The sequence below is a fragment of the Camelus dromedarius genome, chromosome 2, assembly GCF_036321535.1.
Source record: "Camelus dromedarius isolate mCamDro1 chromosome 2, mCamDro1.pat, whole genome shotgun sequence".
Classification (NCBI taxonomy): Eukaryota; Metazoa; Chordata; class Mammalia; order Artiodactyla; family Camelidae; genus Camelus; species Camelus dromedarius.
The window spans coordinates 111,564,293-111,576,973 of NC_087437.1; the positions used below are offsets into that span (position 1 = coordinate 111,564,293).

General features: G+C 47.8%; 1 protein-coding gene across 1 annotated transcript in view; it reads right to left on the reverse strand.

The window, feature by feature from the left end:
* Positions 1-12,681, reverse strand: part of URB1 (URB1 ribosome biogenesis homolog) — a 62,463-nt gene that overhangs the window by 2,788 nt on the left and 46,994 nt on the right. Inside the window, exons 31-36 of the mRNA XM_031458802.2 lie at positions 5,737-5,897; positions 5,231-5,342; positions 4,176-4,282; positions 3,544-3,687; positions 2,421-2,530; positions 750-947 (exon numbers count right to left, since the gene is read on the reverse strand). Coding sequence (XP_031314662.2) covers positions 750-947; positions 2,421-2,530; positions 3,544-3,687; positions 4,176-4,282; positions 5,231-5,342; positions 5,737-5,897 — 832 coding nt within the window. The remainder of the gene's footprint in view (positions 1-749; positions 948-2,420; positions 2,531-3,543; positions 3,688-4,175; positions 4,283-5,230; positions 5,343-5,736; positions 5,898-12,681) is intronic.

The following is a 12,681-nucleotide window of genomic DNA, read 5'->3' on the forward strand; positions in this document are numbered from 1 at the left end:
AACCATCTGCTCCACACAATTTTTAAATTACAATCATTATTATTCTGAATAACAATCAGTTCTCAGAGACCATGGTGTCCTGGACAACCCAAAATAAGAAACAAGGGTGGTCCAGCACTGCTTCAACAATTGAATTAAGAACAGAAAACCAAACGCCTGCTCTTTGTCAAGAAAGTTTTCATTCTGAGATAACAATCCATTTGCTGTCATTCTGGTTCCCATCAGCATACCCGTTCCCAAAGCAGAAACACCAGTGCACAGTGTATTCGCTCTAACACAGCAGGGTCTGAGAGGAACTGAGCGCCCCTGAGGAAACCAAGAGTGTAATTCTAAGGGATCAGATGAAAATACTGAAATTTTCAAGGAAATTCATGGATAAGGGAGCCCATGCTGGCTAATGAAGGTAGAGGCAAGTCTGGGAAAAGCTTAACTTCCCTGGGTTAAGATCATGGAAAATATGTTCTTTCTACAAAATATCGTTTTGAGCGCCTGAATCCTGATCTCCAGATAGATGGTTTGTCTGCTAATAATGATCTCACGACACATTTTAGGTGTTTTGAGTGTGTAAGTTCTCATGGTCTTCAAAGGCACCTCGTAAAGTCGAAGTGGAGAGAGGAAGAGCTGAAACAGGTTTTCTGATGTCACCACAATGATGGCAATCCCAGCCCAGAGCCCACCTGTGGAGTCGTGACCAAGGGGATGCCTGGGGGTGACCTCCCTGGGGTCCCACCCGCCGGGGAGGGGCTCACCTCAGCTGCTTCAAGAGCACGAGGAGAACGTAGAGGAACTCATTGACCAAGTGCAGGGCAAGCAGCTTCGGGGGCTCCTGGGAACCAAGGCTGCGAGGAGGCTGTTCCCCCACCTCCGCTCCTCTGTCCCCCAGGTTGGTCACCCACAGCGTGTGCAGCAGGGAGATGACATTGGACAGCAGCGGAGTCTCCAGAAACCTGAAACCAAGTGTGGCAAAGTCCACCCTCTGTCACGGCCTCTCCTCCCACTGACATCTGCCAGGGGAGCGGGGGTGGGAACCACAAAGAGACCACAACGGGGCGGCCACCCGAGCGGTTCAACCCGCCACCGCAGCCCCCACACAGGCACAGCGTCTGAGTAAGAGCAGGTGCCTGCCACAGAAACACAGCTCCATCCCAGGGCAAGGCCCCAACCCTCCTTTCTAACCAGACGACCACTGAGGTCCTGACAGAGATATTCTGGAGCCACCACAGCACCGTAAGAGCCATCCTGCCCACGAGGACAGCTCAACTCTAAATCGTAAAGGTCACAGCCGGGAACAGGCGATCAGCCAACGGTGACTTTCATAAATCTCAGACAGTCTAGAAGTTGATGTCCATATATCCATTCTAGATGTAAGGTGTTACTTTCTTTTGGAGAATATTTTAAAAATTCATTTAAAAAATGCACAGAAGAGCCTGGATATCCCTGGGCTTATCGCGGACAGCTGTTTGAGCCAAGGGTTGTCTGCTGAGACAAGGTCTTCATCTTTTCACACAGCCTCAAACTCAGGAGATTATCAGGAATCATAGAGACCAGGCTACGGACTGAACCATGTGTCCCACCCCTCCCCAGACTCGGGTGTCAAAGCCCTTAACCCCTAATGTGACTGTATTTGGAGGGGGGCCTTTGGGAGGCCATTAGGTTTAGATGTGGTCACGAGGCTGGAGCCCATGATGTGACTGGTGTCCTGTAAGGAGAGGGAGAGACCAGAGCTCCCCGTTCCCTCTAACCCGCCCTGTGAGGGAACATCAGGCAATCAGCAGTCTGTCAGCAGTCTGTCAGCAGTCTGGCAGCCATGGAGAGAGCACTCCCCAAACCCGGCCATGCTGGCCCCTGATCTCAGACTTTCGGCCTCCAGAACAGTGAGAAACTGAACCCTAGTGGTTAGTCCCCCCAGATAACAGGACAAATGCCCACCAGGTTCTGGACACACTCGGGCACTGGCCCCTCCCCAAGCACCTTGACCCTGGGCGGGAGTGGAGGGCTGTTACCCACATCGCCAAACGAGTGCTCCTGACACTGAGGGCTCCTGGTTTCTACCTCAGGCAGGGCAGCTGTCCTGACACCTCAGATGGAGGACACCACTCCAGGGGAGGCCTCTGGGCTGCGCAGCTGGGACAGATTGGTCGGCGGGCAGAGCCTCCACCAAACGCAGGCAGTAGCTGGCGCCTGTCACTCCACGGCAGACAAGATGCTCAGAAGACAGATTTAAAGTGGAGAAATGCCACATTGGCATCACCAGGAGGTTGGTGACAGGTAGGTAGAGGACGCTGTGTCGGAGAACATGGATGCTACTGGATATTTCCAGTTGACACCAGAGCCAGAGGGAGATGCCACTGTCTCCGTCCCCGCCTTCTGACTGACACACACCTCTCACACACAAGGTCTCTCACACACAAGGTGCTCACTTGCTCTCGAAGATGTGTAAGATCCATGTCAAGAGGCTGTAGTCCCGCAGGATCTCGTAGGCAGATTTGGCGTCCCGGGCAGCATTCTGCAGTATTTCCAAAATCCAATTCTGAAAACCCAAAACAAAAAAGTCACTCTTCAGTGGGGAAACTTGACTCATTTGACCAAAAGAATACTTTAAACCACAGCATGGTATGTTACAATGATAGGTGGTGGCTGCATGTGACATCTGCTAAGTCTGTAAGAGTGGTGGCCGTGCGGGAGCACCCCTCTCCCCACCAGCGACAGCTAGAGGACACAGACCGCCACAGCAGTCACTGGCCCGGGCGGACGCTACGTCTGCTGATCCATCACCAGCAAAGACTCAGTGTGGAAACCACACGGCCTGCATCCGCAGCAGCCTGAGTGGGGAGAGAATGCGGACCCATTTCTAGCCCAGCCATGAGCTGCTGAAGGCTCATTTCATCACCTCAATTCTACCACCTGGGAAGGAGGACAGAAAGACGGGACTGTCCCCAGAACTGCTAACTAGGTGCTCTAAAATGCTCACAAACCATAAAAAATAAGAATCTACCCTATTTAAATTCAGTTTATTCAAATGTGTCTCTGAGTCCTGAGTCACTGCTGTTTACCCACATTGTACATAATATCAGAAACAAAAGCTGACCGCACTAGGAATTAATCAAAATGCCACAGGCTCCCCAGTCACTCCCCCAGCGGCCCCTGCGTGTACATGCTCCGCACGCGCTCCCGCCGCAGGGGGCGGGGCTTACTGCCGATGCCCCCCCACCCCCCGTCAGCTGCTGCGAGGCGGGCAGCCTCGACCCCTGGCCCTAGTTTCCCAGTTTGGATGACTTATGGCTTCTGTGCACCACGTGACGTCCTGGTGGCTTGAGTGTCTCCAAGCACCTCACTTGTTTTTGGGGGCCACGTGTCTCCAGAACTCTCAAAGCCTCGTGATTACTCAGCAGCTCCTCCCTCTTCGCAGGCCCCGCCCTCGGGCGAGGGCACAGGAAGTTCTTGTCAAACTAGTGGGTCAGGCTGGAGTTAGAATCCATCGGACCTGACCTGCAAACAGACCCGGAGGAAGGGCGGAGCCTCAGGCCCCCTGACGCCGCCTACCTGGGCCTGGCCGCTGCACAGTGGGCTGTGGAAGAAGGCCAGCAGGACGTGCAGGACGCCCCGCCGCGCGCAGAGCTCGTAGCAGTGCTTGTCCCGCAGCCCCTGGCGCAGAATCCCGAACACCCACTCCTGTTCCGCTTTTTGCTGTAACCCAAGCAAACAAGACACTAGTTGAGTAAGTGAAGGCCCTTGTCTCTGGAAACCCTTCAAACACCACGATTTTCGGGTGGTGGCACAGACGGCGGCACCGCAGCCCCAACCCCCTGTTTCTGGACGTGCTATTAAAAGTCCTCCACCTCTTCTCTGATTTGGCTTCTTCAGGTCAGGAATAAAGGACCAGGTCAAGTTCAAACACTGAATTGTGCTAATTCAGGGGGGTGTCCTCTAAAAGCACATTTAATATTCGATCCAGTGATTCGCCAAAAGAATAGAACGAAGATACCATGACACACAGGGCCCTGCGACGTCTGAGAAGCCACCTAAGAGTCACCGCGTGGGCTGGACAGTGCCTCTGCACGCAGGCTTGCGATCGCCCCCACCCGCCTGGCCTCCTGTCCCACCCATGCTGCGCAGCCCACAGCCTGGACGGGGGCGCCGGGAAAGTGACTGGGGAGACTTTGCGGGAGCAGTACCTCAAAGTCAGAGCTGTAGAAGAACTGGTAGAAGCCCGGGACTTTGCTCATGTTCAGGTACTCATGGGACAGCAGGAACTTGTTGACCTTCAGGTACATGTGCTCCTCTGTGGACACAGGCAGACAGTCACTCACAGAGGTGCCAGCAGGACACCCCGCGGTCGGCTGGAGCCGGCAAGTGAGGGGCTGGACATCAAACATCAAAAATCCCTGTCCTTGGGGGCTTTCTAATCCTTGTCCAGGGTATTAGTTCTCAAGAATTAAAATGCAGTAGGACACCTTAGTTCTGCACGCATACAGGCTTCCCTCGTGGTTCAGAAACCACTCCTGGACGTCAGGTCCTTCGGAGACATCGCTCCCCTCGCCCAGTCATCAGCCTCCTGCCTAAGCTCCAATCAGCCAGGCTTGGCCTCACATAAGACAGCACAGCTAACACCCAACCCATTGGCCTCTCACTGAGGGAACCACCACAGAGAAGACAGGGCTCAGACATGCCCTGGAACACTTGGCTCTAGAGTGCAACGGGGCCGACACCTCCTCCCCCTCGTCCCACCCTCGGATCACTGCCTCCCATCTGTGCAGACCGCCTGCAGCCTCAGAGCCCCCCCAATACCACTGCTGCCCTGCGCCCTGACCCCGACATGAGGTCTCAGGTGGGACACGGCTCGCCCAGGTGGCACGGACTGGACAGGAGGCCGAGACCATTCACTGTGACCTCTGCTGGGATTTTCTTTAGAGTCTACAAATGCTTAACTACCTTCTTTCCTCCCATAATTTCTAAAGTAAAGGAAAAAAACCACATAATAAAAATGATATAGGAACAGATAAAAATCAGACCTGAATTCTAATGGCAACTTGACTTCAGACTAATTGTGGGGCTTTGGACAAGCTATTTGACCTTGGGGGCCTCGGATGGGAGGCTGTCTCCTCATCTGAAAATGACCACGTTAGGCTCAAAGAATGTGGTCTCTAAGAGTACCAACACTCTATGACTTTTCACCATTAACTAAAACAAAACAAAAAAAAGTTTTATGACAGATTTCAATCAGTGGTACCTGGTTTCAAAATCTGCAGGGCTGCTTTGGCAATGAAGAGAGCCAGGATAAAGGTGAGTCTCATGTTCTGAGTTCGGATCCCATTCCGGACAACATCCAAGAGATACAGTACCTTAAAACCACGAAAAAAGGGGAAAAAAGAGAATTTTCAGAACAGCTGTGACCAGCCTGGTCTTAAGCAGCCTAAACCACAGCTTTGTAGGCATCCTCCTCACACCTGGGGGACCACCAAAGGTGACTCCTGTTCCCCACAGCTCAGGGCATGGCTTCTGAGGCCTCATATGTCCTGCATGACAGCTGTTATAACCTCTGATTTCAGACCAGGGAAACAGTCGACAGAAATGAGAACTGCTCTGCCCACCCACAATGCAAGAAGAGCGTTTATAAGGGGAGACCTCTCTCCACCTCTAGCATCATCCCCCAGGAGGGGACAGACTTTTGTTCTTTATCTCAGGTCTCCTGGCAACACGCCTCTGTGTTCCTGAGGGGTCCTTCCACCTGCTCACCTGGGACTGCTCCCGGAACCGCGCCCCCTCCAGCTGCGAGTAGTAGGCCGCCAGGACGGAGTAGGCCGCGGCTCGCATCTGGGGGTCATAGCTGCTGAGGGCCATGACGGTGAGGCCCAGAGCATTGGAATCCACAAATTTTCGACAATCCACCACAAATTCTACGAGAAATAAAATAAAGCATTAAATACACACACACACACACACACACACACACACACACACGATTCCGCAATGCTTGTGCAACACGGAGAATTCGATTTCCTTTTGCATTTTACCACTGTTGGCTACGTGTGTGTGCCAGATACAAGAAATGCAAGTCTCTCTCCTGCTCCCCTTCACTTCTTCTGACACCGGATAAAAGACTATCTCCCCTTCCATGGCAATCATCACCATGCCTCCAGCTTTTAAGATGCTTGTAAATCCCAACCAGGATTCTTTCATTACGTCTCACAAATACTCAATGAGCCAGAGAACAGAGGTGAGGTCCCACTGGGTGCCAGCAGGAAAGCCAGCTCACGGTATCTACCTCATCCAGCCTGCTGCCTCTGAGCTCCTAACTACAAATGCCGCCAAGGAAAATACATAAGGCAGTGATGCTGGGAAACTGAGCCAGTGCAAACCAGCCTGAGCTGGCCCATCAATTTGACGAAGGATTAACTTATATCCACTCTGCAACCCTAGTTCTTTCTTCAAACAAACGACAAAAATCATACAGAAGAGCAGCTCACTGAGCTTGAGCAAAAGCTGCAGCCAGAGAGCCTGCTGACTAATATCCATTCATCACCTGTGAGGCCTTGAGAAACTCATATCACTCCAGGAGAGGATGTGACCAAGAGAGAAGGTCAGATCCATGAGGGGACCCACCTGACCACACCTGAAATTCAGGACACTTGAAATCCTCTTTAGTAAAAACGCAGGCCTTTTTACAATATAAATACTGTCAAGAAAAACCTCAGAACAGACCTAGGTCACTTAGTTTAAAAATGACTATGCAGTATTTGGCCATGATAATCACCTAGAATGAGGGACTGGTGACCCAGTTAAATTAGGAACCAAACATAAACCAACTGAAATGACTATCCCGAAAAAGTCATATACCACTGATGATATTTTTTAAAAGTCAAACTCTTTTTTCCTCTTCTCTCCCCAAAGTTAGACTTTTAAAAGAATAATGCTTGCATTTAAAAACAAAAACAAACTAAGAGTAAATCAAGAAGAAAAGTGATAATAATCAGCTACTTCTTAGTCCAAAAAGCTACATAATCGCATAATGGTCTCCAAATAGGTGGTTGTCCCAAAGTGTAGAAGTCACTAGAAACCATGAAGCGGAGACCTGTGGCCATGCCTGCAGCTCTGCTTGGGGGTGATGAGGTCTGAGAGGCTGAGGCACGCCAGGGGACCGGGACCTACCCGCTGGGCGAGCTCTGTTTGCCCTCCCTCAGAAGCAGCAGGGTCCTCGGAGCTCTGCCAGCATCCCACCCAGGGCAGACTGGTGGGGGCGGGCCGCTTACATACAGCTCCCCTCCTCTGTCTTTCAATTTTTACACCATATCAAAGAATAACCAGGATTTCTACTTCCAGCCAGGAGAGAGTGATAGGAACCAGATTCAGCTGTCTACCTCAAGCAACGAAAAAATGACTGAAGGAATGAACCCAGGACTTTCAAGACACTGGACACGAAGCAACAAAGGACAGCGGTCCCTGCGAGATGGGAAACAAGGCGACCTTCTGAGCATCCCAGCTGGAGAGTTGCACTGGGAGGCAAACGAGGCAGAGACTGGGGAACTCTGAGTGGATGAGGTGGGAACCTGGGAGGTCGAGGGGGCAGAAGTGACAAGGCAGAGTCCTGGAGAAGAGCGTGCCACTGAGAGAGTGTCAGTCTTCAGCTGAGTGAGTGCCAGTCAGCAAGGGCGCAAGAGGAAGCCACCCAAGGCTGGGAAAGAAGCACCCAAAGGGATGGGCGGAGACAACCCTGGGCTCACACATGCCCAGAAATAGCTCCTGTTCCCACCAGCCAGGGCGGAATCCTCACGGGCTAGGGCAGAGTGCTCAGAGGATTTCACCTCAGTTGTGGGGCAAAGTTCGTCCCAGATTCAATGTTGCTTTGGTCCCACCTAACCAAGCTTAGACGTTTAACACTGGAAAGGATGAAACCATGTCCAAGTAACCTGAGTGTGCCCTAGAACAAAGCTCACGAAAATAATAATAATAATAATAAAAATAAATAAATTAAAAAAAAAAAAAGCTTACAAGCACTCACAGGGATATAAAAATAACCAGCACCAAACAAAGTAAAATTCACGATGTCTTGCTTCCAATAAAAATTACCAGGCATTCAAAAAAGCAGGAATATGGCCCATTATAAAGAAAAAAATTGACCATTTGAAAATGACCCAGATATAATACAGGTAACAGAATTAGTACAGAAAGACATTTAAACAGTTATTATCACTGAATTCTACATTTTCAGAGGAAAGACTGGGCATGTTAAGCAGAGACATGGAAGATATGAAAACTCAAATCAAGCTTCTAGAGATGAAAGTTAAGATGTCTAAGACGAAAAAGGCACTGAATGGAATTATCAGCAGATTAGACATTGCAGAAAAAAAGATCAATGAACCTAAAGACAGCCACAGAAACTATCCAAACTGAAACACAGAGAGAAAAAAGGATTTTACAGATATAAAAAACCTGAAAGAATTTATCACCAGCAGCTTTGAACTACAAGAATTCTTAAACGATGTATTTTGGGGAGAAGGAAAATTATAGAAGATGGAAATCTGGATCTACACGAAGGAATGAAGAAAACAAGGAATGATAACTATGGAGTGAAAATAAAATATTTAAATCCCTTCAAGAGGTAACTGGCAATCTGAAGCAAAAGTGACCACATATTATGGACTTTTTATAGCATGTAGACGGAAAACGTATGGTAATTACAGCACAAAGCCAGGAGGGGAGAGATAGAGCGATACTACTGTAAGGTGCTTCTATTATCCATCAGGTGGTATAAACTCACTTGAAAGTAAGCCACAATAAATTGAAGATGTATACTATAAACCCCAAAGCAACCAATGCACACACTCACAAGCACACACACAAATTATAGCTAAAAGCCAATAAAGACAATAAGGTGGAATCAGATCAATTATCACATTAAATGTAAATGGTGTACACATTCTGACTAAAAGGCAGAGATGGTCAGACTGGATAAAAAAGCAAAACCCAAGCATATCCTGTCTACAAGAAACCACTTTTAATATCAAATGCAAACTTTAAGTAAAAGGATAAAGTGGTGATCATTTTGAAATATACAGAAATACTGAATCACTATTTTGTGTACCAGGACCTAACAAAGTGTTTTAGGTCCATTATACTTTAAAAATGACAAACAAACAAACCCACAGAAAAAGAAACCAGATTTGTGGTTACCAGAGGCAAGGGGTAGAAGGAGGGCGAATTGGATGAAGGCAGTCAAAAGGTATAATCTTCTAGTTATAAGATAAATAAATATTAAGGATGTAACGTACAACATAATTTAATCAACCCTGCTTTATGTTCTATGTTAAAGTTGTTAAGAAAGTAAATCCGAAGAGTTCTTCACAAAGAAAAAAAAAATTTTTCTTTCTTTTACTTTCTATTTATATGAGATAATGGATGCTCACTAAACTTACTGTGGTGAACATGTCATGCTGTATGTAAGTCAAATCATTATGCTGCACACCTTAATTGTACGCCAACTATAGTTCAATAAAACTGGAAGGAAAAAAAAGTAAAAGGATGGAAAAAGAACAATCAGAAGACTCCTGGGCTCTAACAGCTTATGGACTGAATTTTCTCATTTCTAACAAGTGACTACTTTGATAAGGGCAGGAAAAAACCTGAACACTTTACAAAGCATCAAACTGTGGCATAAAATTGTATTGTTTTGGAAAAGATGAAATGTGTTTAAGATACACCTACATACTTACATAACAAAAAACATACAAATAGAATATATTCGAGAAAGAGAACTCTGAACATTTAATATCACATTCACTAAAAATAGCTAGTACTCAGCTGGTAGGGATATTTTTAGTAATCACTGACATTCTCTAAGAGAAAAGGGTTTTCCACATGTCCATGGGGAAAAGGCAGTTTCATGTTTTGTGCTCATTTCTGTTATTCTCCGGAAGGCTTGGCTTTGTAACACGTATGGAAAAGAACTGCCTCCAGGCATTGAAAATATATTGTGCTATTTAAAAATAGTTATAAATGCCATTCTCTTTGTCTCAAGAGCCTCATAAACAGCAGTGTGGCCTTGTGATAACAGATCTTCAGATCAAAATGGCTTAACCAGGACAACTACAAGGATTAAAATGAAAAGCACCCCATGCTTTATGGGCTTTAGTGCAGATCCCGTGGGAGGATGAAGAGCTCTCCCTCACGCCTCCTCTCACACAACCTCCCAAGGGGCGGCCTGGCCAGAAGGCTCGTCACAAGGAGGGGCCCTCAGAGCCTGTGTCCAGTGGCCTGGTGACGAGGCTCGGAGAGCCGCACACAGGCCTCCCTGTTCCGTGGCATATGTGAATTAGGAGCTCAAGCTCTCAGCCCGGGTCTCTTGAGGGCAAGAATCTGCTGTGGGAAAAGCATCTGTCACTGCCATTGCTACCAGCCTTGGCTGGCCCTGCCTCTCAGCCAAGGACTCAAAGAAGGGTAGCAGTGGGGTTAAGAAAACAGGTTCCCATTTTCAGCAAAGGGCTGAAATGGAGCAGTAAGACTAGCTTCTCCGAAGCCTGGCCTCTACACATAAAAACTAATCACACACTCAATTTAGGACTGCAAAATGTTTAGCAACACTTGGACCCAGGTGCCACTGCAGGAAGTAAAAACATGCCACAGAGAACTTCTGCTACACACAGCAAGGATGAATCTCATAAATATAATGTGGATAAATGGAACTGATACAAAAAATATATAGTGTTTAATGCCATTTACATAAAGTTCAAATACACGACACTGGCTCCCACTGGGAAGGAAGGAGTACTGACCAGGGAGGGGCCTGAAGAACTGTTATTAGGTTCCGTTCCTTTATCTGCTGGAGGTTTGGCCAAAACTCGAGCCACACGTATACGACTTGTGTGGGTTCCTACTTATCACACTTTGATAAAAGTTTATTTTAGACATTGTTCATGCTTACTCATGCACCAGGGCAAAAGTAAATGGAGTAACTTTAAAAAATAATAATATAAAAAAAGATTTGTGGCTTAATTCAACTACAGTAAACCTGGTCTACACTGGACATTCAGCTGTTCACAGATCTCTGGTCTGTTCAACGTCTCATTTTCCTGCTCGGGTCTTCCTCTCTTGGTGAGCTGGTGGGCTTCTTTTTATCAGATGATGAACTCTGATCTATATTAGACCAGTAAAACGTAAAGCAGGCTGTATTTAGAGATTTCCCTAACTTGCAAGAGCATTTACCACTTACCTCTCCTCACAAAAGGCCTTCCAGAGCCTGCCTGCCCTCTCGCTACCGCCGCCCAAAAGGGCAATATTCAAGACTCAGAAAAACACTGCCTTGATTCTATTTTTCTATTAAGAGTTTTCCAAACCTTGGCCTTCTGTCTCCTAAAAGCTCTACTGAGAGATAGATCAACAGACTAAATGATTTGTTGTAACTGACTGAAGTTGCATATTTTTAGGCTGTGGGAAATCTATTTTCATGTTTGATGAGAAACAGACTTCGCCAGCACCGCCAAGGCATGGAGGGGTCAGAGAGCTTAGAGATGTGCCTCACTTAGTCGCTGCTAACAGTCGCCAGGCTATTAAGAGATCCGATCCGCTTGCCGTTACCATCCTCTGACATCTGCCCGAAATGAAATGCCCCTGCTCTCCTGCAAAGAAAATCTAGCTCAGCCATAGGACCCAGCGTTTGTGGAGGGGCTACTGATGGGCAGCCTCTGGGAACACAGCCCTCTCGTCTTCCTGTTGGGAACTAAAGGGCAGTGGTGGAGGATCAGCAAATCTGTTCAAAGGAGGAGCATTTGAGTATAAAAAGACAACTTCACGTCTAAAGAGGGAGAAAACAGGAGATCAGTGGCGCAGTCTCCCGGAGTGCCTAACCCACGCGGCCATTACGTCCGGGAGGAAGGAGTCGGGGAGCTCCTCCGGCATCACGCTGGCCATTCAACGAGCAGACAGGCAGAGTACAGGCCTTGGCCTCTCTCACCGCACCCTGCCTGTAGTGACAGCTCTGCTGGTCCCCACTGGGCACCTAGTACAGAGGAAGGACAGGGCTCCTGGCTTGGTGCCCGTGGAGGCCACATGAGGAGCAGTGATGGGCTGCTCCTGCCCTCCCAGGAGGAGGTGTCAGCGCAGGGAGCTGGGACTCTGCCCCGCCCGGCTGTAACTGGGAGGAAGGATGAGGAGATGGCAGATAGACAAATGGGGCTGGAACAGAACATCCACAGGCCGAGAAATGAAACTGGGCCTAAAGGTCACACCTTGTACAAAAATTAATTCAAAACAGATCACAGATGTAAATGTAAAACCTACAACTATAAAACTTTCAGAAATAAAGATAGGAGAAAATCTTTGGGATCGAGGGATAGGCAAAGATTTCTTAAGACTTGACACCATAAATGCGACCCATAAAAGGAAAAACTGATAAACTCAGCTTCATCAAAATCAAAAACTTTTGCTCTTAGAAAAAGTCTGTTAAGAGGGTAAAAAAATAAGCCACACACTGGGAGAAAACACCTGCAAACTACGTATCAACGGACTACTATCTACCATATATAAAGAACCCTCAAAACTCAACAGTAAGAACAAAACAAAGAAACAAGTCCATTAGGATAAATGGGCAAAAGACACAAACTGACATTTTTACCAAAGATCTTCAACATCATTAGCCCTGAGGAAAATGCAAATTCAAACCACACTGAGACATCACTACCCACCAAT